The following is a 27,568-nucleotide window of genomic DNA, read 5'->3' on the forward strand; positions in this document are numbered from 1 at the left end:
TCAGCACAGAGCCCGAACTCACAAACTCTGAGACCATGATGTGAGCCGAAATCAAGACTCAGATGCTTAATGGACTGAGCCACCCAAGTACCCCAAGATGCTGGGTGAGTTTCTAAATCCGATCTACAGCTCCATCTGTTAGGTGGATATTATAGGTTTATTGTCTTCAGCTTCATGCACTGTAAACTATTTTAGAAATGACAGCCTTAGAAACAATAAGAGTTTGGATATCTGCCCATGAACATTCCTAAAATAAAGCCATACTTAAAAGACATTGTAAATTCAAAGTTTTTTTTATTAAAAAAAATACTCTGTTATCTAGTTATAAGAAACACAGTCAAAATTCTCAGGATTTGCCACCTACAAATGAACTCTGTAGCTATATATTTACACTTAAGAGATAAATCGCGTATTTTCATTTAAGAGATCTAGTTTGCATTAACCGAATTATTTTTATGTTCATATAGATTCCTTAAGAAATTTCACTTTGATAATTTCATAGAAATGTAAAATATCAATTTTAGTATTAGAAAAAAGTATTTTTGTTGAGCAAATTTTTTTCCATTGTCCTCTAGCTCAAACTTTCCCTACATTCTCAGTGAATTGATGTAATTACCTGAAATCAATCTCATAAAGCTATCTCAAATAAATAGGGAATGTGGTTAGAATAAGAAGTCAATATTTGGGTTCCAGAGAAAATTTCCATAGCCAAACCAGGGAAAATCTTCAGAAATGCTTATCCTACATACCCTGCAATAGAACCTCATCCCTGTGGCCCTCGGGAACTGTTGGAAAAATGGTGCCTCTGTCTCCTCCACCTCTCAGACCCAGATGTGCACAGAGGCAGAGAAGCAAAATTGAACACAGACCACTCCTTTGATCCTGCCTCTGAGGAGACTGCTTACACCCTAGACCTTGGCTAAGGAAAAACATCCCATTGTCTGAAGCAAAAGGACATCACGTCATTTCATCCTGTGCCTGCAAAGGCCGTTAGGAACAAGTAATCCTGATGGTAGAGTCGTGAGACACTTCCCAGCTGCGCAGTGACTTGTTTTCGGTTCCTAGGCAAATTGCCCAGTTTCCTCTGCTTCCAAATTTCCCCTACTGCAAAACAGAGATAATTATTGTTACCTTTCTTTTGTGGTGTTCTGACAAATAAATAGGGCAAATGTTCCTAAAGTGGCTAGAGACAGTTGTCTGAGGACATATTTGCCTACAACTGTAGGTGGGGTGTTTGTTTAGTTTTGTTGTCATTGTTTTGCTTTTTTTTTTTTTTAAAGATTTTTATTTAAAATTGTTTTTAATGCGTATTTATTCTCGAGACAGAGACAGACAGAGACAGAGTGTGAGTGAGGGAGGGGCAGAGAGACGGGGAGACACAGAATCTGAAGCAGGTTCCAGGCTCTGAGCTGTCAGCACAGAGCCCAATGCGGGGCTCGAACTCACAGAGTGTGAGATCATGACCTGAGCCAAAGTCGGTCGCTTAACCAACTGAGCCACGCAGGTGCCCCGTCATTGTTTTGCTTTTGGCCTGACTTTGGCATAAATGTAGAAAATCTAAATTAAATTATAACCATACATTTGAAGTTAATGGAGCATTTACAGTCTGCAAAACACTGTGCCAGGAAGAAGGAACACATCTCTACCCTCAAGGAACTCACAGCTCACTCAGAAGGAGGTATTATAGCCTGTAGTTTGAGTAACACAAGCATAGCAATTGGCCAAGGTAGCTGGGTTGGAATCCCACTCTTTACCTTTACGAGCTGGAGACTCTGGAAAAATCACTCAGCTACTAAGCCTAGGTTTCCTCCAATAACATTTGAGCATCTGCTGGGTGACAGGAGGTGTTCTGTGCATTTGTATTTACCTAAAACTCAGAAAAACTGCCTGAGATAGATATTATTCTCATCCCCATATTTGTATCCCCCATCTTATAGATAAGGATACTGAAGCTTTGAGAGGTTACATAATTTGTCTCAGGTCATATAGTTGGGAAGTGGTGAAGCCAGGATGTAAACTCAAGCTGTGTGGCCTCAAAACATGCAGACTTTACCACTTAATACTACACCACGCTCAAATGGGAGCATACTCACCTCATATAAACGTGTGAGACTCAACTGAAATAATGCACATAACAAACTGTTAGCACAGTGTCTGACACATAATAAATGTACAATAAATGTGAGAGTAGCAGTAGAACAGATTAGACACAAACAAACAACCAGAATGCCAAGTCAAAAATAAATGCATAACGCCAGTCTGTTTCATGAGAAAGTTTCTTAACAGATCAGTCATTATACGGGGAGGGGGGAGGGAGGACGGTTAGTAGGGAGTTGTGTGGGGAGAATAATAGTCTGTGAACCGCAAAGGTTTCTGAATCAGCATACAAGTGATCTATAATATGAATGAGTGATGCTTCATATATACATAAATCCCTGAAGGTCATTTAAAGAAAGTTTGAAGTATCTGAAGTACCCTGCTATGATTAAAATCGAGAGTATATTCGTGAGACAGTTTCCAATTAAAAAATTTAAAAATGCATCTGCTGCAATTATTCTTCTCCCCTTCCTTAACCCCCCCCCTCAATTTCCTTTAAGAAACAACAGAGTTTCTTTTCAAAGTCTTAAAATAAAAAATCCCCAAAAAAGGGATCCTGCTTGCTTTTAGAGTTGTTTGAAAAAGGGGAAAAAAAAAAAAAGCATGAAGAGCCACGTGCTTCTCTTCTGGCCAAGTTATTAGCTTCTGAGAACAAGAGCTTGAGGGGAGGACTGTTAACCCCATAGTCTCTCTGGCAGAATGAGCTCTTTCCCTGTTGGCTTGCACTGCCTGGAAAGCTCCTCGCGCCCTCGGAGAGGCCAGCCTGCCGGAGAACTGCAGGAATCTGCAACAAAAACGATGACAGCCTGAAATACCCCCAGTGCCAACCTCCACATTTGTCTGTCACCTCAGACCCTGACTAGTTGACAGAGCAGCAGAATTTCAACTCCAACAGACTCGAATGTGTGTCTGGGCAGAGAAGCAGAGCTAATGAGGGAAGAGATTTTTTAAAGTGTATTAGGTATTTGTCAAACTTTTATTTCTTGGCTGTGTGCAAAGAGAGGATTCAACTGCAATTTTGTATCGAGGCTCTGGGTCCAGCCACCTACCTGAAGGTAAATTTTAATAAGTTTACTATATCATCTAATTGCATTTGTTATACTACACTGCATGATCCAATGAAGATGTCTAGTATTTTTTTCCTAAGACAAAGCCATTTATTTACAAAAAAAAAACCAAAAAACAAACTTTTGTGTGATTTACAGAAAAGCTACTTAGTAAGAAATTTTAACTCTTGTATTCATGTTTCCTTTTCTTCTTCAAGATTATATAGTAAGTAGTAATAAATGATGGTTTTAATGAAGACCAAGAACACAAATGTAGAACTGTTTTTGGCCAGATTAGCATTCAGATCTTGGTGAAGTCTGAATCTGGAAATGTGTTTTATAGAAATATTTTACTGAGTATATTAAGTAAATCATAAGGGAAGTAGTTTAAAAAAGAACTTTCAAATCAAAGTAACATGTATGTTTTCCATGTTTAAATTATCTGAAATTATTTCATCAGCACCACTGTCCCAGTGTGTACCTACCAGCAATATAGACATGGAACATTTTGCTTTTCCAAAAGGCAGGAAAATTGCTGCACTACTATAATCTTCTTTTATTGTTTTTTAGTTATTAAGACTATTATTCCTTTCCTAATTCCCTTTTATACTTTTATGACTAGCTGTCTCTTGTCTCCCTCCATTGTTTTTTAAGGTGCACACACATAAAATTTATCTAATTCCTGATGATGTCCTACTTGGGGAGGGAAGGAGGTAGGGAAACCAGAGAGCTGAGGAGATTATGGCAAATTCTATATCATACGGTATTATCATTCTGGCTCTACTAGAATAAAACAATAATGTACATCATGCTCACTCATTCCTCCTAGGTATTAGAGGTCCCCCTGCAGGAGAAAACCATCCTTTCAACTGTAGATGGGTACTGTTGATACTATAACCAAGCGGTACTGAGGAAAGACTGTCTCTTTTGCACTGCCTTTAATCTTCAAAGAGGTTAAATATGTCACCTTGGCATTGTGTCTGAGCTTTCCTCTGGCCCACTGCCTGACTGCACTGAATAGAAATGTTCACTCGATCCAACTCAGCAAAAATCTTTTTAATAAATTCTCCCCTCTCTCTTGGATACCAACTTTTTTTGAGTTCGGAGCTTACTCATCTAAACTTTGGTGGTAGTGACTATTGTTAACCATGACTGTTTAAAAAAAGGACACCCCTCTTAGGAAAGATTTAAGTTTATATTTCTATTCATTCAACCAGATCTAGCAAAGAAGAGCAATCAGTCTGTTTCATCTACTTATCATCCAATCAACTAATGCTACTTCCCAAATTTTTAAAAAGAATGCGTACGTGTTATTCATGAATCTTGCCTTTTTCCTTTTATGGAATTTCTGTACACCTGTTTAGCAATTCCTGAGGTTTCTTCTCCAGGTCTTTTGGGGTTCAGTCCCCAGTACTTTCTCATGTGCAACTTCACTTATCAACTACATAAAAATAAATACTGATGACAAGAATGAAATGAATAGTGATGTCTCTAGACAACTCCAGAACACTATTCATTTCATTTTCTCTTGACTATTATTTTTATTCCATTTAATAACAGTATACAAACATTTGTTTGTTTATGCTTTTTCCACCAAGAAAAACATAAACAACTGCTGTTAAAAGACTTCAGGTGCCCTTTTCCTTTACATGTCCTTCTGGAACAGCCTTCAGTGAAGGGGAAAGGGGCCCCATAAGTCCAGGAGAACTTCCCCAGTAGACCTGGCTCCCCAAGAGATGCCCAGCTAAGCTGGGGTCTGGTTCACACAAGGCCCACAGGACATCTTCTGCCAAAGGCTGAGCTTGCACTGGTAATACCACCTGGGCCTGGTTTTTGTGTTGGGCATCAAAAGGTACACAGAACTCTGGGGGACAGAATGTGCGGTCTCTAATAATTGTAGGAGATGGTGTAATAAAGTAAGACCATGAATTCTGGAAACACACAGACGTGGCTTATACCTGGGCTTTACCAGGCTCTGTGACTTTGGACAAATGAGTCTTTGAGCCTCAGTCCCCTCATCTGTGGAAATGAGGATCATAAAATTATTTGCCATTTCAGAGATTTGTTATGATAATTAAGTCAAGAAAACACCTATGCCTGGTGCATATGAAGCAATCAGTTAATCATAGCTAATAATGAAAACACCACCCTACCTAGGTGTCCCAACTGGAACACTGTAAAAAGGAATTTACTTTCGGTTTTCTCTCAAGGTTTCTTAGTTTACCCATCTATTAAGCAAGCAGTGATAATAATACCCACAAATGCAGTTGTTGTAGGAGTTAAATGAGATGTTTTTAAAATACCAAGTGTAGCACCTGGCAGAGTGGCACAGCGTGAGAAAGTATTCAGTTATACACTTGAAATGATTTTTCAGATAACAAAATTGGGGGTTGAGAAGGAAATATTCTTTGAATTGTCTTTTTTTTTATCCAAAGGAATGGAAAAATAAATCTGAATCTACTGTACTCCCCTGGGGGGGGGGGGTGCTCAACATGAAGTATTTATTACTGTGAGTCTTTACTGCTTCATCAATTAGTTTCTTCTTAAGGACCAAGTCAAATGAAACCAAAGGGAGTTTTCTGTTTCAGATTGCCATTAAGAGAGTGAGATGAAATGCTGCTTTGCAGTTGATTCTGTTTTATTGGCCTAGTTGGACAGGGGAGAAGGCCCCCAACATTTCTCCTTTCTTATCTTTTCTAAAGGCAAGAATAGGGGTTTTGACTTGCTCCAGGGGTATTTTTTCCTTTCTAACTGAAATTCAAACGAAAGGGTTTGGGTTTTGTTTTTTGTTTTTGTAAACCTCTCCCCCTGTGCTCCTAGCATTGAAATGTCAGCTGCTTTTTCTGGCTACATGTAGCAGGAGCAGCCTGTCGTCATAGAGATGAAAGGGTATAGAGAGACTGAGTTTCATGACCCACTCTGTGAAATAACTCTTAGTCTGCTCTAAAATCCTTCTTTAGAAATGAAGTCTCCAGTCTTGGCTTGTTTCCTTCCTATTATGCAATCAACTATGTACTCAACAATTGGAGTAGCTAAATGTTTTCTTTAGAGATTCGATGAATAGGTGTTAAGAAAATGAACAAGAAAGCTACTAAAACAGTGACCAGTTTACTCTGGAGTGCGGGGGGAGAACTACTGGGAAGGCAAAGGAAGAGAGATAGAAATAACCTCACTTCAAAGCACATACTGCACAGCCCAGAATAAATCCATTTTCCGAGTTCCTGCCGGCTCCTCCCATCTTCGCATTGTACCACAGTACAGTGGTTATCCAGGGGGATTCTGAGGCGTCTACCAGGACTTGCATCCGGGCACTCTCTAGTGTTTTACCTTACACACTCTTTGCCTCTGTCTTCTCATCTGCAAACAGAGATAAGAATAGTCATGAAATTGTTGTGGAGATTGAATGAGATAGTGTGTGTAAGGCTCTCATTACAGTATGTGACCAGTGGTCAAGGTTAGCTGTTAGGCTTGCCAGGCCCCTATATCCCTTATTTGTTAAATGGGGGTAACAGCTAATTCATTGTCAGATTAACTGAAATGATGTGTGTAAGTGCTCAATAAGTAGTAGTTCTTTTAATGCTTTTTAATACTTTTAATAGTCTTTTAATACTTGTCATCGCTATGTCCAACTTGGATGGAAATAGCTTTTTTTTTTTTTTTTTTTTTTTTAAGAGAGAGCTTGGGCAGAGTAGAGGGGCAGAGCAAGGGGAGAGAGAGTGCAGGCTCTGCTTCCTGCTCAGCATGGAGCCCAATGCAGGGCTTGATCCCAAGATCCTTAGCTGAAATCAGAGTCAGACACTCAACTGACTGAGCCACCCACATGCCCCAGAGCTAGCTGTTTTGAACTTGGAATTTCCCAATGAGTAAACTGTAATGAATATAGGCATCTGAATTATCATTGTATAAATGTGAACCATTGAATTTCTAAAGAAAAATAAATAAATAAGGGTTTTTACATTTGTAAAGAAAATTCTCATCTTGATTAACAGAGTAAAAGGTTATTAAAACATCTTTTATTAAGATGCTTTGCATTAAAGCATCTTAGTGTTTTAGTCTCTCCAGTGTTTTCCAGACCATGCAATTATGTCAATAAATAATCTTATGTCTTGAACGACTCATGCATTTCAATGTTCCATACCATGAGAAATGCCAGAGATGCTGCAGGAGTGAATATAGAGAGGGCTGTGCTCTAGTGGCACTTACTGTGTAGTTAGGGAGACTGTCATTAAGTAAATCATCACATTAATAAAAAGTGCTTATGCCCAAACATAAGATGACCTTGAATACAAAGCCATCTTTATTTTTCTAATGAAAAGATTCTCAGCCAAAGTCCTTGGCCAACCTAAATGCACAAACGGGTAGTAAATTGTAATATGTACTTAGAGGATACCTAAGATCTACTCACTGAATCCACTCTGTAATTATCTAGTACAGACTAACGCATCATCAGTCCTCCGCAAGTTGTTTATAACACACTTCTTAAAAATCTGTGGATGCTGCAAATTGGATCCCTAAGCATAAATTCTCATTCTATTTATTACTTCTTTGTTTTTTCCAGCCCTATTCCAAGGCTTATTTGAAAACACTTGAGTTTGTAAAGTATGGTTTTCTAAAACTGCGATTTTAACACTTGCAATAATGAAGTCATACCTCACGAATAATTACTAAATCTGCTTTAAATATCTTTACCTCCTTTTTTATTGTCAAGATGACCATCTTAAGCATGACAAAAATAAGCATTGCTTGAGGTCATTTCAGGCTGTTTTCCTGAAACGGTACTTTGTTGTTCAAAATGAAGTCATTGAGGGGCGCCTAGGTGGCTCAGTCGGTTAAGCGTCCGACTTCAGCTCAGGTCATGATCTTGCCGTCTGTGAGTTCGAGCCCCGCGTCGGGCTCTGTGCTGACAGCTCAGAGCCTGGAGCCCGTTTCGGATTCTGTGTCTCCCTCTCTCTCTGACCCTTCCCTGTTCATGCTCTGTCTCTCTCTGTCTCAAAAATAAAGAAACGTTAAAAAAAAATTTTTTTTTTAAAAATGAAGTCATTGAGACAGTGGTCTTTAATGTGAGAGATCTCAGAAGCACTAAAATATAAAGCAAATCCCTCTTTTTTATAGCATAATTTGGGGGATGAAAAAGTCACAGTATATTTGAATTTGTATTGTATATAATCATCTGCTGAAATAAGTGTTAAGAGAGTAAAGCACCTTTGTTCTAAGAAAGTATGTTTAAGGAGCCTGACCTCTGCCGAAGGTCACTGATGGCTGTTTTGATCTGAAGGCTAAATAGATGTTACTGTGTGGTGTCTCTGTGTGTGCTTGTGTGTGTGTGTGTGTGTGTGTGTGTGTGTGTGGTGATTGGGGCAAGTGGGTGCTGGCAAGAGAATTCTAACAGTGTGACACCTTGTACAAAGACCCTGCAGCAAGTGAGATCATGGTCTATTTGAGGAATACAGAGAAGGCCAGCTTCTCTGAGAGCAAAGAGCAGAGCGATGAGAGATGCAAATCCTAAGCAACTCTCCACAATACCCTCTTCCCTGATCACTAAGCATTTTTATTATCTGCTTGATTCATGTTGAACTCTTGTCAAAACCAGGTTGGACTCCGTGCCCCAACTGACATAAACCGTGTTTATCCCTCACTCGACCCCACATGATTGGTTAGGAAGGATGACGGTGAGTTGAAGGTCAAGGCTCCAGAAAATCTTTATCATTCACAGGGCTGGGTCACCTTGATGTCAGATGGTGACTCAGCAGAGAACTCAAAATAGAAGAACATCTTTTTTAATCCTTCAGATGACTTTAATGTCAAGCTACAGAGCTCTCCTAAGAGACTCATTAATACTTTAAAAGCCCTGAAGCATCAGTGTTAACTCTGGATCAGGTAACAATATGTATATGTTAGCCAAAATGTGACTAAAGGGTTTGCTCTCTAATAACAAAAGCTTTGACTATTATGTAAAGACAGGGTGAAGGAAAATGATCTGTTTGTGATTGATTATGAAATAACCATGATAATCATTTTGTTTACTACATTTCTCTGAAAGGAAATTTTTCCACAGTTAAAATAATTACTAAAAATAGCAGCCTACAGGCTTCCTCTGATATAAATGAATTCAACAGAAGATATACCTAGCCTTATTTAGAAGCATGGATGTGCATACTCTAAGAAATGATATGCCAATAGTAAGAAGAAAAATAGGGAAAATGGTCAATGCAAACCTCTCCTTTTTCTAGGATATATGGTGTGTCTTTCTCAGTTTGTTGGACTTTAGACAAGGTAAGATGAACAGATCAAGTAATCATAATCTGCCTTGAAAACCAAAAGTGTTGAAGCAATGTTTGTTTAGTTTCCTTGGCCTAGAAGGGAAGGAGGAAGACTTGTAAGTTTGGCTGGGACTGCCTAAGAAGAAGCCAACATCTAGGGAGAAAGGGGGCAGTTCAGCTGCCTGGGTAACTCCAGGCAACAAGAGGGAAGTTCAGTTAAAAAGACTTCAAACAATAACTCCCAGCACTAACATTTCCAAGGAGTCATTTACATAACCAATAGAAGAGCTAGAAAAGAATAGACTCCAAGCCTGTTCCTCCTTTTAGAGGAATGGATAGCTGTTTACACTAGTTCATTGGTCAGAGAGCTTGTTAATGCTTAAGAGAAAAGAAAAGAGAAGGAATATAAAAAGAAGAGGTAGTGACACAAGAAGTGCCAGGTGGAGAAAAATGGTTACAGTAGGTAGATTTAAGCAGCAAGATGACAGCAGAACTTCGAAAAGAAGACTTATCTTTTTAAGTTTAAATTTAAATTAGTGCTTTAAAGTAATAAATTTAGTGTTCTAAAAAACTTTAGAAACTAAAAAGAAATCAAATACAAAAATCTACTCTGACCCAATCTTACTCTAATTTAAACTTCTAGAAAATACCCTAGAAACTAAAATGCAACCAATTACAGATAAGAACTCAAAACGAATCAGAGTACCCAAAATATATTCTGGTAAGTTTGTGTAAGTTCACTCTTAAATCTAGATGGAGGATGATATTCTCAGGAGTGCCAGACTTTAGGTGCCCTTCCTTTCTCTGGGAGATAGAAATTGCAGGACATCAAAAGATAGACCGAGTGTCAGAGGGTTCCTTTTAGAAATGTTCCACACCAAATGCAGTGTCCAAGCAATATTTACCTATCGCATGCACTGCTTTCCGCCCTCAATCTAAAGGACGAAACACTGGTCTTAGAGGCCAGAGAGGTCTTCGCTCCATCATACGGGGTTGGATGATACACACATGGCCTACTTTGCCTGTGCCTTTCATTAATCCCTTCAAGCTTAGCTGGGCTACCTTCCCAGCTAGAGGAAAGGATAACCAGGCCCTTTTCCTTGTTTTTCCAGGGAGGGAGCTTGTAGACCTGCTGAGAAATCTAATTACAACCTCCTTTCATGGTAAAATCCAATTACAACCTCTCCCATGGTGAAAGCCAATCCTTTTGATACAAAAGGAAGCCAAATAAAGGGGCTTCAAGCAGCGGGTATGACTGTGTTCTGCTTTCTCTTAGGCAACTATGCAGAAAGGTTGCAGTGACCTTCACTTGCCTGAGTAGGAACAGTGGCCATAATCTATTACTACTCCCATTCTCATAAGAAGGAAAAATATTTTCATATCTGATGCTGGAGTTTCTGGGGATTTTCTCAAGCATCCATTAGTTGACCAAAGCAAATTTTGAGCCTCTCTCCAGACACATATTTTTGATTCAGTGATGGGGTTTTGGAGTGATGAGAGTTCAGAGCCAATGGCCAAGAAAGAATTCTTGAGACATCTTTGGTACAAAAAGGTGATTTTATTAAAGCACAGGGACAGGACCCATGGGCAGAAAGAGCAGCACTGGGGTTGTGAGGAGTGACTGGCTATATACTGTGGAGTTGTGAGAGGTAAAGGCAAAAGGGAGGCCTCCAGAGGGACTTTAATATGCTAAAGAGAACTCCTAAGATACCTGAGGCCTTGCTATTGTCGAGCTGAGGTTGTTTTCCCTCTAGCAAAGCATTATCATTAAGACGGTAGGGGGTTCCTGGAGAAATGTTATACTCTGTATTTGCCTCAAGTATTTGTCAGTGGGCTGCAGGTTATGAGGAAATTTCATTTTACCTGCCATTTCCTTCTTGTTTTTGCTCCCCGAGTCACTATAGAGGGGAGGGTGATATTAAGGGCTCCAGGAAACTGAGTCTATAGGTTTCTGGAAGTTAAGCTATTGATAAGATTGCCTTTTTCTTATAATTCACTAAGATATTTGTAAACTGATAGAGACTCCTGTCCTGCATGATTGTGACCTCTATCAGTTAACCATTGGTATTCTTTCCCTTTCCTTTGTCTCTGGGCAGCCAGGAGTGCCTGAAGAATGTAGCATACATCCCACCCTGGGGGGGGGGGGGGGGGTTGGAATTGGTGCTAGCTTGTGCTTTGCCCTCTGCTTGCCTTACGGTCCCTCATCATCAGCAAGATGACTTTTTTTTTATTGAATTTGGAATATGTTAAATGAACAACAAAAAAAAGTAGTGAATTATTTAATCTAATATCCTCCTATAATCTGTTCCTGACATTTTTGACCTCTTATGCCACCCTGTCAGCCACCTGTTCACTTGAGGATAATGAGAAACTGCAGCGCTGTTTACAGAAGTGTCACCCAAATTCCTGAAACCTGAATGAGATAAACAGAGACAGTTCTCAAAATAGCCATTTGTGAAAATACTATTTTACAAGTACCTGGCATAAGTCTATAATTGCTGAAACAATAAAATTTAACCACATTTGAATATTTATCAGTCTACACAATCACTATAGCCACAGAATATGTATAAAATCCAGGTTTTCAGCTTATCCAAAAACATGGGCAATTTAGAAGGAGCATCCAGTTATCTAATAGGTTTTTAATCAGAAATGTATGGAGTAGTGGGTTTTTTTAACAGGATAAAGTTCACCCTAGGTTCAGATAAAGTGCTACACCCATAAAGTTAATATAAGTACGTAAAGAAGTATAAAATCCACCATTTAAAGATTCTCAAATACCTCCGAAAGCAAAACATTTTTACTATACTTGATTCAACCTCAGTTACCTAATCATCTATTCTCTCTCTCTCTCTCTCTCTCTCTCTCTCTCTCTCTCTCTATATATATATATATATATATATATATATATATATGTGTGTGTGTATATATGTATATATATATGTAGGTCAGTGAAAACCTCTAACTGGTTTTAAGACACATGTTTACTCAGATCTTCATGCTCTCTTAGCCCACTGGATCATTTTTAACTCTCAAGCCATTAGTTCAGAGGGTTTTCTCAACCTTTCATTGAGGACCAAACAACTTTGAGCTAACTCTAAATCAATGCATCATTCTGTTGGAATTCAGAAGAATCAAAACACAAATGCTGAACCCCAAGTGTCTTCTTTCCCTCTCTTTTTCTTTCTTGATCCCCAATTTTAGCACATAATAGTAGCCTTCAAGGACCTCAGAGTGGAGTGCAGGTTAAGCTCTTTCCAGGAAGACTTTTCAGTAATTTCCTAAAATATAGGTAAAGGAACATACTACAGGCTTTTGTTTTAAACTGAGAACGCTTTTGGTTTAAACCTTGGTACTCCCAGTGATCTTGCATTTTAGTAGCTTCTTAGATAGGTATGGGGGCAGGGAAGGAGTACAGCATTAGCTCACTGATAAAATCAACTGATTGATGTCCCCTTGTAACCTGAAAACAATTTAAAGTGATTGATTTCAAAAGCAAATGTTTTCTTATAATTTGAAAAATACTCTGGGTAGAAACATACAAGGTTACTATAGTCTCAGTTCTGGATATGATTGACTTCTTTTCTTTCCCACAAGGTAACGGACAAAAATCTAGCCTATGTTTACTATATGTTTGGTTCTTTGTTTTATTTTTCTCAAATCCTCTGTGTTTGGATGGTGGCCACAGTAAGGTTTGAGGTTATAGTCATGGCTGGAGGTGGCTGACTCACCTCACACTTCCCAGCATTATGATAATAGGACTAATAGCTCTAAAGATCTGTAGCCTAGTTATTGAATGTGGTGTGTACATTTTTAGTGTCATGAAACCAAAAATAGTCATTGTCCAAAAAGAATTAACAACAGATTCCCTTGTACAGTATTATTCATCCAAAATACAACTTTGTTTCAATTTGGCTAATTAGACTACTCTTGATTAGGCAAATTTCTACGTGTTCCAGGACTAACCACCCAAAAACAATGGTTTTAGAACAGTGTTTAAAATGTTTAGTCAGACTGAACTAATGAGTTGGATTTCCTTTGGCATAGAAAAGACTGCATAATGGAGGGGAAAAGAGCAGAGGGACTAACTTACTTTCTAAGATTTCAGATTAATCCTGGTGTCAACATTCTAGAGATTGCATGACAAGAAAAATGGGAGAGGACTATAAAGTGAAAAAAACCATAGGTACTCCCAGACCTAGTTGTCCATATTTGTTTCTAAAACTCTTTGATTCACCCTTCAAAATTTGTGATTTTATCAGCAAAATCATCTTTATTGAGTGCTGATCACATTTGAATACCTTGTAGCTTTGGGTTCTCTCCAAAGATGAGGACTGCTATGCTACATTTAAAAAGAAAAACATGGCGATTCCTGGGTGATTCAGTTGGTTAAGTGTCCACACTGGGCATGAAGCTGACTGGATTGAAGCCTACTGGACATGAAGCTTACTTCAAAAATTAACAATAATAAACATAAAGAAAAAGAAAAATGTGCCCCAGCTAAGGCAATGTAGAGGAGGAAAAAGCTTTTCCTCACCCTCTTATATTCAGTATTTGGGGTCTGCAAATTAAACTGACAAAAGACAGATTAACAGGAGAAAAAAGTTCATTCATATGCACACAGAAGCCAACAAAAGTAGCTGGCTCCTTAAGCAGGTCAAGTTTAAGGTTTATATAGATAGCTAACTTCAAAGGGGAAAGGAAGGAGTAGGGGAAGAAACAGCATCTATGAGGACAAAAGATTTTTTAGCAAAGACAAGGGTTTTTAAACAAACTGGAGATAAGAAACTTTGTGAAAATGTTTGTTTATACAAGTATAAGTGGCCACAAAACTCTCCTGGAAAGGAATTTGTGGTAGGTTTACTCTTGGTCTCTCTCCTGGGAGTACAATCTGCCCTCAAGAGGGAATTCATGGCAATGTCTCATTTCTCAGAAGTTTCTGCTTTTGGTCAGATAAAGGAAGCTCCAAGAAGGTTTCTTTCTGCATCTGTTTAATCTCAAATACCCTTAGCATCGAATAATCTTCATACCAACAAAAGTTCCAAGTGGATCCCCACAGCAACTGTTGGACAGACTTGAAACAGGGCAGCACTGGGGAGCAGGAGGCAGCTTTGTTGGCAAAGGATCTGAAAATATCCAAACCCATGAATCCTAAATTTTGAATCAAGTGTTGTGTGGTCAAGGTTTCAGGAAGGAAATGACAGATCCAGGCCAAAAAAATTGAATTTGGGGACTTGAGAAAATGTATAATGGGATTATTTATCAAGGTGTGGGCAGGGTATAGAGAACCTGCAAGGGGTTCTAAGAACAGACTAATAAGAACTAAATTTGTTCATACCATGGGAGGGAGCATTTTCTGAACCCAGACAGAAAATGCTGCATGGAGAGGATCACTGAGAGGTGAGAGGGGCTATGACCTTCAGGAGAGGGACATAGTCACAGAGAGGGCACTGAGAAAATGTATACCTTGATTTTGCTCTCCTCCGCCCAAATTTCTCCTGCAGTGCACTCCACTGGCTGTACCCAACAGAAACCATCAGGCAAGAGAACCTGATGATGCAATTCACAGGCCCTGGGATAGCTCAGGGTGGAGAAGAGTGGAGAGTGGATATGGTGTGCATCTGGAGGAACAAATGGAAGGTTTCTAGATTCTGGGGGGAAAGAATCTTTTCCCAGTGTGGGAGAGGTAGAAAACAGCTGTAGACCAGCTGTGTCCTCTCCTTGCTTAAATGAATCTTTTGGAGCTTCCTCTCTGAAGGCCTAAATATGCTTTGGTTTTTCACCCTATTTTCAAAGAATTCCTCAAATCTCAACCATAAAATTCATTAGGGTTATTGTATCTGCTTCTTTCAGAGAAGGCAGGTAATGAATAACATTGCACCACTGGGGCAAGCAATTGTTCTCCCTGTTTAATGTGTTGGCCCTCACCAAAGCACATGAGAAGCTTCAACCATGTGCTGAATCCTGGAGGGACTTCTACTTGGAGTAAGTGCTTTCATTAGTGGTTCACACAAGAACTACTCATCAAAGCCCACCATTGTTCCCCAGCAGATCCCAACACCATGAGAATGAGGCTACTTGGAACTGCTCTTAGGTATGATTTACTGTTTTTCTTAATCCTGGAAGAGAACTACCCCAGTGAATAGTTCTTGGTACATTCACAAAGCTGAAAGCACTTGAAATTCCTCTCCCAACTAGCAGAGCTTAACAACCACTTACTCTATTAACAAAAAGGAGACATTTTCCATTGAATCCAAAGAGGTTTTATATTATGCTGGTAGAGTTTAACTAATAAGGGAAATTCAAATAAGAATAGTCAGAGCAGAAAGTTAAGAACCTGGCATTCAGGGGAAAATAATTCCAGGGACGTAGGGAATAAAATAAACTGGGGGGAGGGGGGACGGGTAGAGAAAAGAACTAAAGGCAGAAAAAGAATAGGAATAATATGTCTGATCACATCATGGGCTAGACTTCAAAAGGTGAATTGTCATGCCATTAACAACATGAAGCAAACCATTCGGATATTATTAAGTCTGCAATATGACAAATGCCCCAAGCCTTCAGGTAAGTCATACTCAGGAGTAGATTCAGAATTTGTGAACCAAAAGTTTGCTGTATGTGTGGGGACTTCTTTTTCCAAATAGAAAAATCAAAATTAAGTGTAGGACTTTGTAAGGAGCCCATTCAAGTGAGGAGCTCTAAAGCTTAAGCTTCTTAGCTCCGTAGTATATCCACCTCTGGCCACACTCAAGTATCTATTACCCCAAATGATATACAAAAAGATGAGGGCAGGAAAAAAATAAGTATGAGAAAACCCTGCATGCACAGAGAAAGAAGAAATAAAAAGACATTTATCATAATATTTTCTGAGCAAAGAAAAATAAATATGGCCAAAATAATTTATCCCACTACACCATTCTCAAACAGCTCCAAAAGCAAAGCATTTTTACTATACTTGATTCAGCTTCAGTTATATATATCATCTATATGATATGATAGGAACCAGAGGAATGATAGCCTGAGATTTACTAAAGTCAGAAGACTTGACCTTGGGGTGCCTGGGTGCAGTCAGTTAAGCACCCAGCTCTTGATTTCAGCTCAAGCCCCATGTTCGTCTCCACGCTGGGCAAGGAGCCTGCTTAAGATTCTCTCTCCCTCTGCCCCTTCCCTGCACACTCTCTCTGTCTCTCAAAAAAATAAAAAAGACTTGACCTTGTTTATAGGTCAGTAAAAACCTGTAACTGATTTCAAGATACCATGTTTACAGTGGCATCAAGTCAGTGGAGTGTGTGACTCTTGATCTTGGGGTTGTGAGTTTGAGCCCCACATGTGAGTGTAGAGATTACCTAAAAATAAAATCTTAAAAAAAAAAAAGACACCATGTTTGCTCAGATCTTCATGCTCTCTTAGCCTGTTGGAATCATTTTTAACATAGGCAACAGTGGAAACTTTCAGAAGGGCTGGCAAATGCCTGAGGAAAAGAAAAGAGCACGGCCTCCATGGCTCCATCCTATACGGAGTTATGAAATGAGACCCAGTGAGATTAGTGAGTGATGAGTGGTACAATCAGATGAGGAGATCTGAGAGGAATGATGAAGAGGTGTGGAAACATGGCTGTTGCACAGCCTTGCCTAAGATAAGCCTGTGGGATCCTCTAGATAATAATTAAAGTAATCTTTCAATTACACATTATAGAAGAGGGAGAATGTACTCATTTCTCCTGAGCTGGAGAGAGAGAGAAATCTTTGAGAATGTCCCTGAAAAATAATTCCATCTTCCATGACTCCTCATCCATGACTGGTCACAGTGGTCCAGAGTTCAGGAAGCTCTCACTGAATAAGCCTTCCTTGAGGTAGAGGTGAGGCAATAGGTAGGAATACATGGATGATTCATAGATGAAATGTTTAGTGTAGTACCTGGCATATAGTAAAATCTCAAAAAATAAAAGCTAGTATGTTACTTATTATATATAATAGTCAATGATAAAGATCTACTTTTTCTTTTTTTTTAATGTTTATTTTTAAGAGAGAGCAAGCAGGGGATGGGCAGAGAGAGGGGGGATGCAGAATCTGAAGTAGGCTCCAGGCTCTGAGCTATTAGCACAGAGCACGATGGCGGGGCTCAAACTCATGAACCTCGAGATCATGGCCTGAGTTGAAGTTGGATGCTTAACCAACTGAGCCACCCAGGTGCCCCAAAGCCTACTTTTTCAATAAAACTATATTTGGGTGAAGATAAGTGATGCTACTACTAATGACTATACCTGAGTGCTATTTCACTCAAGATACTTAATATTCCGATTGTGTATTGCTGCTTGCACACTGAGTGACTTAAAACAATAACCACTTCATAATGCCTCAAGCTTGCATGGGTGTGGAGTTTGGGCAGGTCACTCAGAGGTACTGAAATAGCAAATGAGCTACTCTGGAGGGTCCAAGGTGGCTGTGCTCACATATGGTATGTCTTTGCAAAGACAGATGGAAAGCTGTAATCTGCAGGCACCATTGAACAGCATCTTCGGTGGATTGAGTTTTCTGCAAAGAAGATCAGGCCTCCCAAAACAAATATCCCAGAGATCTAGGTCAAAATTCCAAAGCTTCTTATGAGCCAAACTCCAGAGTCCTCAAACATCACTTCTGCCTCAATCATATGGTCAAGTAACTAAAGTCAGTCCAGATTTAAGAGGAAGAGAATTAGATTCCACCTCTTTACAGGAGGAACAGCAAAGAATTTACAGTCATCTTCACTGTACTGTAATGTTTATGTGTATTAAATAAGAAATGGTAGAAATGGTCTTAAAACAGCTACCCATGTAAGCTGTACATTCATGGATGTTTGGTTCTTAATGGGGAGACCTGTTTCTGCCGTGCTAAATGTTTCATCTGGCTGTTTGTTTCCATGCTGCATGGGCTGGCCAGTAGAAGAACTTCAGGCATATGAAATGTCAAATCCTACATTTCCCCAGAAAGGCCATTCCTATAAAATGCAGTGTAGCTATCATCTTTTAAAATTCCAAATGAGGTTCTCCTGAAAGTTTGGTAATGAGACACTCTGCTCCTAACAGAGGAAAAAGGCTCGCCTCAAAGTTCCTTATCACTTCTCATCTCTAACCTCATCAGACCCATGAAAAGAAACAGTGGTACAAAGGAAAGAAAGAAAACACTTAAGAACTCTAAAGGGATGAGTTAAAGTCTCAGTGAAGCATTAATTATTGGAGTTATTAAGCCATTTTTCCCTCATGAATGTTGTAAAGAAATGATACCCTTCATTTCATTTTTTACAGGTGAAATCCTCAAATGACTATATGGTCACATTGTGTCTCAAAACAACCCTAGAAGGTAAATAGGAAAGGTACTATAATTTTTCCTACTTTGTAGATGAAGAAACCAGTGACTTGACAAAAAGTCTCTTGGTGGGGCGCCTGGGTGGCTCAGTCATTTAAGCATCCAACTTCAGCTCAGGTCATGATCTCACAGTCCGTGAGTTTGAGCTCCACATCAAGCTCTGTGCTGACAGCTCAGAGACTGGAGCCTGCTTTGGATTCTGTGTCTCCCTCTCTCTCTGCCCCTCCCCTGCTCATGCTCTGTCTCTCTGTATCTCAAAAATAAATAAAAACATTAAAAAAAATAAAAATAAAAAAAGTCTCTTGGCTGGCAGATGCAGTTCAGGTCTGGAACTTAGATTCCAATGCTATATCAGTGTTCTTTCAGCCATGCCAATGTCTCTGGATAGACTCATTCAGTTGGGCTAAATAACGATCTAATTTCACATCAACACTCCATATTTAAGTCTTCAAGACTAATAATTTTGTATTCAAAAATTTGTCTCATTTCTTCATTTTCACCAAGAGTTTTATTTGTTTTTTCTACAAAAAGGACATTCTGCATTTTGTAGACAGTGCACACCAAATTTGAGTGCCTCAAAATATGTGACTTCTTACTTATCCATAAGATTAAATGGTATTCATCATACTTAGCAAGGACATCATGAATTTCACTTTCAAAGTACTTTGCAAGCATCAGCTAATTAAGCCTCCCTGTAGTCTTCAGTGTGACAGTTATTTTCAAAATATCTCTCATTTTCCAGGAAAGTTCTCTATTCTGTCTTATTTATACAAATCAGCACATTTGTTCAGTTCTTAAAATAAGCTAAAGGCTGTGAAATTATTTTGATCAGTGTGTGGCAAATACAATTAGCTCAGTGAGACAAAAATGCCCAGTGACTGGTCTGAAGGACAACATAGGACACAGCACAAGAACTCGAGGCCTTCTACATTCTGGATACTAGATTGTTCCACGAGGTCCAGTCTTTAGAAGATAACACTGTTATCTGCTTTGTAAGTGAAAATTTGAAGGGTGCCTGGGTAGCTCAGTCTGTTGAGTGCTGTTGATCTCAGGTAGTGAGTTCAAGCCCCACATTGGGCTCCACGCTAGATGTGAAGCCTACTTTAAAACAAAACAAAACAAAACAAAAAATTGAAAATTCAGGGTGATTTCCCACTTTGGTCATTCTAAATGACACAGCTATATTCTGTCTTCATATTTTGTTTTTTACTTCAGGATGGAAATAAACATGAGACCCTTAAAAAATAGTTCCATCCTGGACACAGCCAATAATCAGGGATCACATAGGAGATGTTGAGTTGATGGTCAAAAAACCTGCACAGTTGGCTGACATAGGTCATGTGACAAACTCTATACTCGCTCCAAGTCTTATTACGTCTTCCCACAGCTATGCCAAGATTTTCAGCACTGTGGTAGCCTCCTATGGGCTAAAGCCAATGTGAAAATACCTCTTACCTGGAAGACATTAGTTCAGGAATATCCTTTTCTCCTAAGTATGGATTAGAAGCATGTAGGAAACTAGAATTTAAATATGTGTTATATAGGACAGGTTTATTTTTGTTTTTAATGAGTGAACTAAACATAAACATGTTTGGAACTAGGTCTCCTGGGCAGTTTGAGATCACCAAGGAGAAGAAGACAGGGAACAATGGAGGGAAAAAGCAAAGGAACACTGAAGATTCATTTCCTTTATGTCATACTTAATAAAAGACATAAATGACTATAATAATATTGATGAGATGCACAAGGCAGGGCAATGGAAGTAATAATTACTTACATGTGTCTGTTACTTCAGAGTTTGCAAACAGCTTCTCCACCTCAATGATTCCCATTTTTTTAAGTTTGTTTGTTTGTTTATTGAGAGAGAGAGAGAATTTCAAGCAGACTTTGTGCTGTCCGACACGGAGCTTGAACTCATGAACCGTGGCATTGTGACCTGAGCCAAAATCAAGAGTCAGATGCTTAACCGACTGAGCCACCCAGGTGCCCCTCAATGGCTCTCTTTGACATTGCAGGGAATTGTTATTTTCATTCTATACATGAAGTTTAGAGAGATTAAGTAATTTGCTCAAAAGTAGTATTTAGTACTTGGCAGAGCCAGGGCGCAATGCCCAAATCTCTGATTTCTTGTCTGCAGCCTGTTCTGCAGCCATGTGAGAATCTTGAATTCAGAGTCCAAAGCAGTGCATTCTAATTGTTCACCTCTTTTTTCTTTTGAAGTTTTATTTAAATTCTAGTTAGTTAACATATATGGTAAAATTGGTGTCAGGTGTAGAATTTAGTGATTAATCACTTACATATAGCACCCCAGTGCTCATATGTGCCCCCCTTAGTACCCATCACCCATTTAGCCCAGTCCCTACCCACCTCCCCCCATCAACCCTCAGTTTGTTCTGTATAATTAAGAGTCTCTTGTGGTTTGCTTCCTTCTATTTTGCCCCCTTACCCCATGTTCATGTTTCTTAAATTCCACATAAATGAAATCATATGGTATTTCTTTTTCTCCGACTTATTTTGCTTAGCATGATACACTCTAGCTCCATCTGTGTCATTGCAAATGTCCTTGCTCACCTCTTAAGCCTTGCATTTAGCAAAGTAATTCAGATTCTTTAAGCTTCTGTTTCTTTATAGTTAAATGTTGTCTACTTCCTTTCTTTATTGGATCAAATGAAGAGAGTATAAAGAAAGTACTTTATCACCGTGAAATGTTATATAAATGTAAAAAAGGTATAGCTAAGTCCAACTTCATGAATTCCTGGGGCCTTGCCTCAATATGTCCTTATAGTTAAGCCTTCCTCCCTTCTGTCTGAAAGAACAAAGAATCCCTCTTCTCTTCAAAATTAAACCTTCCACCTGTGCTTTAATATTAGACCAGCAAATATTTATCAAAGGCTTCCTGAGATTCTGTCATCTCACTTCATCGTTGTAAAGATGAAGAACTGAGACTCAAAAAAGCTAAATTTTTTTAATGTGTTATTTATTTTTCGAGAGAGAACACACGCACATGTGCGCACAGGAGAGGGGCAAAAAGAGAGGGGGGACAGAGGATCCAAAGTGGGCTCTGCACTGACAGGCTGACAGCAGCAAGCCCGATGGTGGGGCTTGAAATCATGACCTGAGCTGAAGTTGGATGCTCAACTGACCGAGCCACCCAGGCGCCCCAAAACTAAATAATTTAACCAAGATTATGCAAATTAAGTAGTGAGCCCAGAAGGCCTGTGTCAGAGCCTGTGTCTTTAATCACTGTGCAATATTGTCTTCACAGTGACTTGGGCAGCTTCTCTGTTTTCTCCATTTCAGTTATCAATTAATGTGTAATAATCCAACCCAAAACTAAATGACTTAAAACAATCCCCTTATTTGTACATGATTCTGCAATCTGAACTGGGCTCACCCTGGTGGTTCTTCTGGTGATTTTTGTCTGGAGTCATTCACATGTCTCCAGCAAGCTGGGAGCTCAGCTGGGGCCAAACCATCCCAGATAGTCTGTCATTTCCCAGGGTTCTATGTGGCCACTTATCATGCAGTGGTCCAAACTAGTCTCTAGCCCAAACTGTCTTACAGCATGGTAAATGACTTTCATAGAAAGACAAATCCCAATATGCAAGTACTTACTAAACCTCTGCTGGCATCATGTTTGCTAATGTTCCATTGGCTGAAACAAGTCACAAGACCAAGGCCAAAGTCACAGGGCATGAAGCCCAGAAGTTGTGGTTCACTGGGGTTCTCATTGTTTAGCAAATCTCCTTTCTCCCTTTTTCTTCTCATTCGTTACTTATGCTTTCCCCTCAGCATAGAAAATGCTTTAATGACCACATTTAAATACAAATAAAAATTTCCTGTGACCACATGTCCCCCCTTAGCTACCATCTTACCTTCCTTTCACAGCCAACCATCTTAAATAAGTAATCTACATTCATTGTCTTCATCACATCACTGTCTATACATGCTCCAGTCACTGCAGACTGGCCTATACCAACACTATTGCACCAAACTTACTCTCCCTCCACTCTCCAATAACTTCTGTATTTGCAAAGGCAATGGATAATTCACTGGCCTTGTTTACTTTGACCTCTCTATGACATTTAACACTTTCTTTTTCTTATGTGACTCTCCTTCCCTCATCCTTTGTATCTTTACCTTTTCTCATCCTCTAATGTTACCTAGTGGTCTTTACTCACCAGGGTTGTGGCTCCTGCCCTCTGCTCTACTCACTGTATGGTTTCTGATAGTAATAGCATCCAAAACTCTACTTTAGCCCCAAGCTCTATGCTTACCTCCACACCTATTTATCCAAGTATGTCTCTACTCAAATGCAATGAGTCTGAAACTAATTCATCATCTTTCTTCTAAAACCAGATCCTCCTCCTCCCCAGGGCACCTGGGTGGCTCAGTCAGTTAAGCCTCTGACTTCAGCTCAGGTCATGATCTCCCAGTCTGTACGTTCAAGCCTCATGTTGGGCTCTGTGCTGACAGCTCAGAGCCTGAAGCCTTCTTTGGATTCTGTGTCTCCCTCTCTCTCTGCCCCTCCCCTACTCATGCTCTCTCTCTTTCGCTCTCTCTCTCTCTCTCTCAAAAATAAATAAACATTAAAAAGTTAAAAAACAAAAATAAAACCAGATCCTTCTCTTATAATCCCTTCTCTTGGTGATAAATTTACCCAGCTGCCCAAATTATAAATGTGATAACCCAAGACTTTTCCTTCTCTTCTTCCCACAGTGTCGAATTGGTCATTAATGCTTATCTGTTCTGCCTTTAAATAGTTCTCAGAAGTCTCCAGTGGTAAATGTTTAATAACCAGCTTTGGGCAGGATGGGGTGGGGATAGAGAGGTTGTTGGGTGGCATTTGATGATTTTCATGTTATAATCGTCCCACCATGGCTGTTTTCAAGCTACTGATATCAGACATGACATCACTGAACAGAACTGGGAAGAGATGCATGGTAGCACACATTATAAAATATTTCCACCCACAGATATAACAGGCATAAATAACCTTGAGAGTAAGTAACAGCAAAATGTAGTAAAATGAGTATGAAGTGATGAGTTTTGAATATTTATTTCCTTTGTTTTTAATATAATTAAGTGTATATAATGTAATTTTTAGTGGTGGCTTTGTTTAATAGTTCCCAGTACTCCTAGAAATTTAACAGTTGGCTCTCACAAGACAGTACAAGCTGGATCTATCCCTTCTCCATTTCCAAGACCACAGCCAAAATTTAAAGGTCTGTCCACTTCTCACTGTGATATTGCAATTTCATTTTAGTAAGTCTTTGTACTGGTCTGTCTCCACATTGGTCTGTCTCCCTTTTTAACATACAAACCTGATTATACCACTCCCCATCTTACAGTCATCCATTGAGACTTGATAGCTTTTTAATTGGAATTCCTTGTTTAAAGCACAAAGATTTGCCTCGTTTCTGAGCCTTATCTCCTTCTACTTCCCCTATTAACACCCTAGTGACTCAAATGTTTGCTATCTTATGTCCCTGGACCTTCATCTATGCTGTTTCGACTCTCCGGGTTGTCCTTCCATCTTTGAGACAGCAAACTACCACTGATTGGTTTTCCAAATATCAGGTCAAGAATTACTTTCTCTGAAAGCTTTTTCTATAGAAGAGCAAATTAGCATAGTAGTTAAGAACACAGACATAAAACTAAACAGCCAGGTCTCAAATATGGCTCTGCCACTTGTGTAACCATGAACATGTTATTTAACCTTATTTTCCTTACTAGTAAAATGATGAAAACAAAATGCTATTTCATAAGATCATTGTGAAGATTAAAGAGGTATTATGTGCAAAGCCCTCAGAGCAGTGTCTATAACTTAGCACCTAACACTTAGTAAATGTTAGTAATATTAACTATCTAATTTTAAATGCTTCTTATCTCTGTTTCTGTTGCATTACGTAGACATCACACTATACTAAATCATTGATTTCCTCGATTTCCTCCTTTTTAACTCTTCAAACAGAAACTTTGTAGCCTTGTAGGGGCACCTGGGTGGCTCAGGCTGTTGAGCATCCAACTTCAGCTCCGGTCATGATTTCATGGTTTGTGGGTTCAAGCCCTGCGGCAGGCTCTGTGCTGACAGCTCAGAGCCTGGATTCTGCTTCAGATTCTCTCTTTCTCTCTCTGCCCCTCTCCCGCTCGATCTCTATCTCTCTCTGTCTCTCAAAAATAAACATAAAAAAACAAACAAAACAGAGGTGCCTGGTTGGCTCTGTCGGTTAAGCATCCAACTCTTGGTTTGGGCTCAGGTCATGATCTCATGGTTCGTGGGTTCAAGCCCTGCATCAGGCACTGTGCTGATGGTATGGAGCCTGCTTGGGATTCTGTCTCCCTCTCTCTCTGCCCTTCCCCTGCTTGTCTCTCTCTCTCTCTCTCTCAAAAATAAATAAACATTAAAAAAAACAACAACAACTATGTGGCCTTGTGCTTAGGCAGTGTCTAGTAAGCACTTAATGGATAAAAGAGTGAATGAGTGATGCACATTATGGCCAACTGGACATGTGTTTCTTCTTGATTCATTCAGCTGCATTAGATTCAAGAAAGTGAAGGGAATTTATGAGATCCTATGATCAAGTTAAAGGGCAATGTTTTCTCAAATTTAAATAAGTATACATATTGCTATAAAAACTAAAATCAAAGGAAATTAGTCTTGAAACCCACAACACTTTTGATGATTCTTGCTTACTCTTTATGTTGCTATTATTTATAAGAAAATGTGGTAACAGTCTCTTAGCCTAATTTCATTGTCATTTGTGATGAGTGTAGGAAAAACTGAAGTTAAAAGGAACTTTGGTAAATGTGTAGGCAAAAGAGACTTTAAATATTCCACTGGAAAAATATTCTGACCTCACAGCAAAACCTACATTATTTTATGAGGCTCTGAGTTGTTTATTCAGGATTCACAGTTTGAATGTGTAGATTGCTTTGGGTATTATTGGCATTTTAACAATATAATATTTATTCTTCCAATCTTTGAGCATGGAATGTTTTTCCATTTCTTTGTACCTTCTTCAATTTCCTTCATCAGCTTTCTATAGTTTTCAGCATACAGATCTTTCACACCTTTGGTTAGGTTTACTCCTGGGTATTTTATGGTTCTTGGTTTAATAAACAATTTCTTTCCTGGGGCGCCTGGGTGGCTCAGTCAGTTGGGCGTCCAACTTCGGCTCAGGTCATGATCTCATGGTCTGTGAGTTCGAGCCCCATGTCGGGCTCTGTGCTGACAGCTCAGAGCCTGGAGCCTGCTTCAGATTCTGTGTCTCCCTCTCTCTCTGACCCTCCCCCATTCATGCTCTGTCTCTCTCTGTCTCAAAAATAAATAAACATTAAAAAAAATTTTTTTTTAATTTATTTCCTTCAAAAATAAAAAGAATCACATTTGACTTTTATGAAAGAAGAGAGAAAAAATAATAAAAATGTATTGAGTGTCCTGGGTATCAGGCAGTTTTACAACTATTATTTCTTCTAATCTTCACAAAACTGAATTAGATAGCGTATGCCGTATTAGCATAGATATGCTATAGATCTATGGTATAGATCTGCTGTAGATATGCTATAGATATACTATAGACATGCCAATATCTCCTGGAAACAACCTCACAGGCATACCCAGGAATAATATTTAACGGCATATCTGGACATCCTGCAGCCCAGTCAAGTTGTCACATAAAATTAACCATCACAGACATTATCCCCTTTCTAGGTGGGGAATCTGAGGCTTAGAGGCTTAAGTAATTTGCCAAAGATCACATAGTCGGCAAAGCGCCAAAGCACCATTCCCCTTCTACTAAACTAGTAGTTCTCAGTCAGGGCAATTTTATCATCAGGAGATACTTGGCAATATCTAGAGACACTTTTGGTTGTCATAGCTGGTGGCAGGTAGGGGACTTGCTATGATATCTAGTGGGTAGAAGAGGGGACTTGCTATGATATCTAGTGGGTAGAAGTTAGGGATGCTGTAAACATCCTACATACCACAAAGAATTACCCACCCAAAATGTTTACAGTGCCAAGATAAAGAATCCCTGCACTAAATGTACTATTTTTTTAAACTGTACTATTTTATATTTTTACAGTTTTCCAAAACTATTCTACTAAACAGTATAGGCTGATCTAAAATATAAATGATTATAGGGGTGCCTGGGTGGTTCAGTCAGTTAAGCTTTTGACTTCAGCTCAGATAATGATCTCACGTTTCATGGGTTCAAGCCCCACATCGTGCTCTGTGCTGACAGCTCAGAACCTGGAGCCTGCTTCAGATTCTGTGTCTCCCTCTCTCTGTTACCCTCTCCCAGTCTCAGTCTCTCTCTCTCTCTCTCTCTCTCTCTCTCTCTCTCAAAAATAAATAAACATTAAAAAAAATTTTTAAATAGGGGCACCTGGGTGGCTCAGTTGTTTGAGCGTCCAACTTCAGCTCAGGTCATGATCTCACAAGTGGGTTTGAGCCCCGCATCAGGCTCTGTGCTGACAGCTCAGAGCCTGGAGCCTGCTTCGGATTCTGTGTCTCCCTCTCTCTCTACCCCTCTCCCACTCATGCTCTGTCTCTGTCTGTAAAAAAATGAATAAACCTTAAAAATATTTTTTTAATTTTTTTAATAAAATATAAATGATTTAGTTTCATAAATCTGATAAAATGAATGAATGCTAAATTCTGAATATGGAGGAAGGAAACTGCATTTTTCAATGACTTTTTACATTAGCATTCACTGAGAGAATAAAATATTTTAAATTATCATCAATAATAAAGATAGGAAATAGATACCACTTATATGCTCGAAGCAGTAAATACCATAATATAATATATTTAATT

General features: G+C 39.2%; 2 protein-coding genes across 5 annotated transcripts in view; one reads left to right on the forward strand and one right to left on the reverse strand.

Annotated features, from left to right (window-relative positions):
• Positions 1–1,511: 1,511 nt before the first annotated feature.
• The window catches only part of NUDT9 (nudix hydrolase 9), a 101,991-nt gene continuing 75,934 nt past the window's right edge, over positions 1,512–27,568 (reverse strand). For 2 of the 3 annotated variants that reach the window (XR_009259456.1, XM_058721970.1), the window contains one exon: positions 1,512–6,500. Coding sequence is in view for 1 of the 3 variants with exons in the window: in XM_058721970.1 (XP_058577953.1) it covers positions 6,472–6,500 (29 nt within the window). In the remaining 2 variants the exon portion in view is untranslated. The remainder of the gene's footprint in view (positions 6,501–27,568) is intronic. The other variant, XR_009259455.1, reaches the window with a different exon arrangement.
• SPARCL1 (SPARC like 1) overlaps positions 3,014–27,568 on the forward strand; it is a 49,510-nt gene continuing 24,955 nt past the window's right edge. Inside the window, exon 1 of one of the 2 annotated variants that reach the window (XM_058721956.1) lies at positions 3,014–3,152. Coding sequence is in view for 1 of the 2 variants with exons in the window: in XM_058721955.1 (XP_058577938.1) it covers positions 18,708–18,741 (34 nt within the window). In the remaining variant the exon portion in view is untranslated. Of the gene's footprint in view, positions 3,153–18,692; positions 18,742–27,568 lie in introns of those variants that run through there. The other variant, XM_058721955.1, reaches the window with a different exon arrangement.

The sequence above is a fragment of the Neofelis nebulosa genome, chromosome 3 (assembly GCF_028018385.1).
Source record: "Neofelis nebulosa isolate mNeoNeb1 chromosome 3, mNeoNeb1.pri, whole genome shotgun sequence".
Classification (NCBI taxonomy): domain Eukaryota; kingdom Metazoa; phylum Chordata; class Mammalia; order Carnivora; family Felidae; genus Neofelis; species Neofelis nebulosa.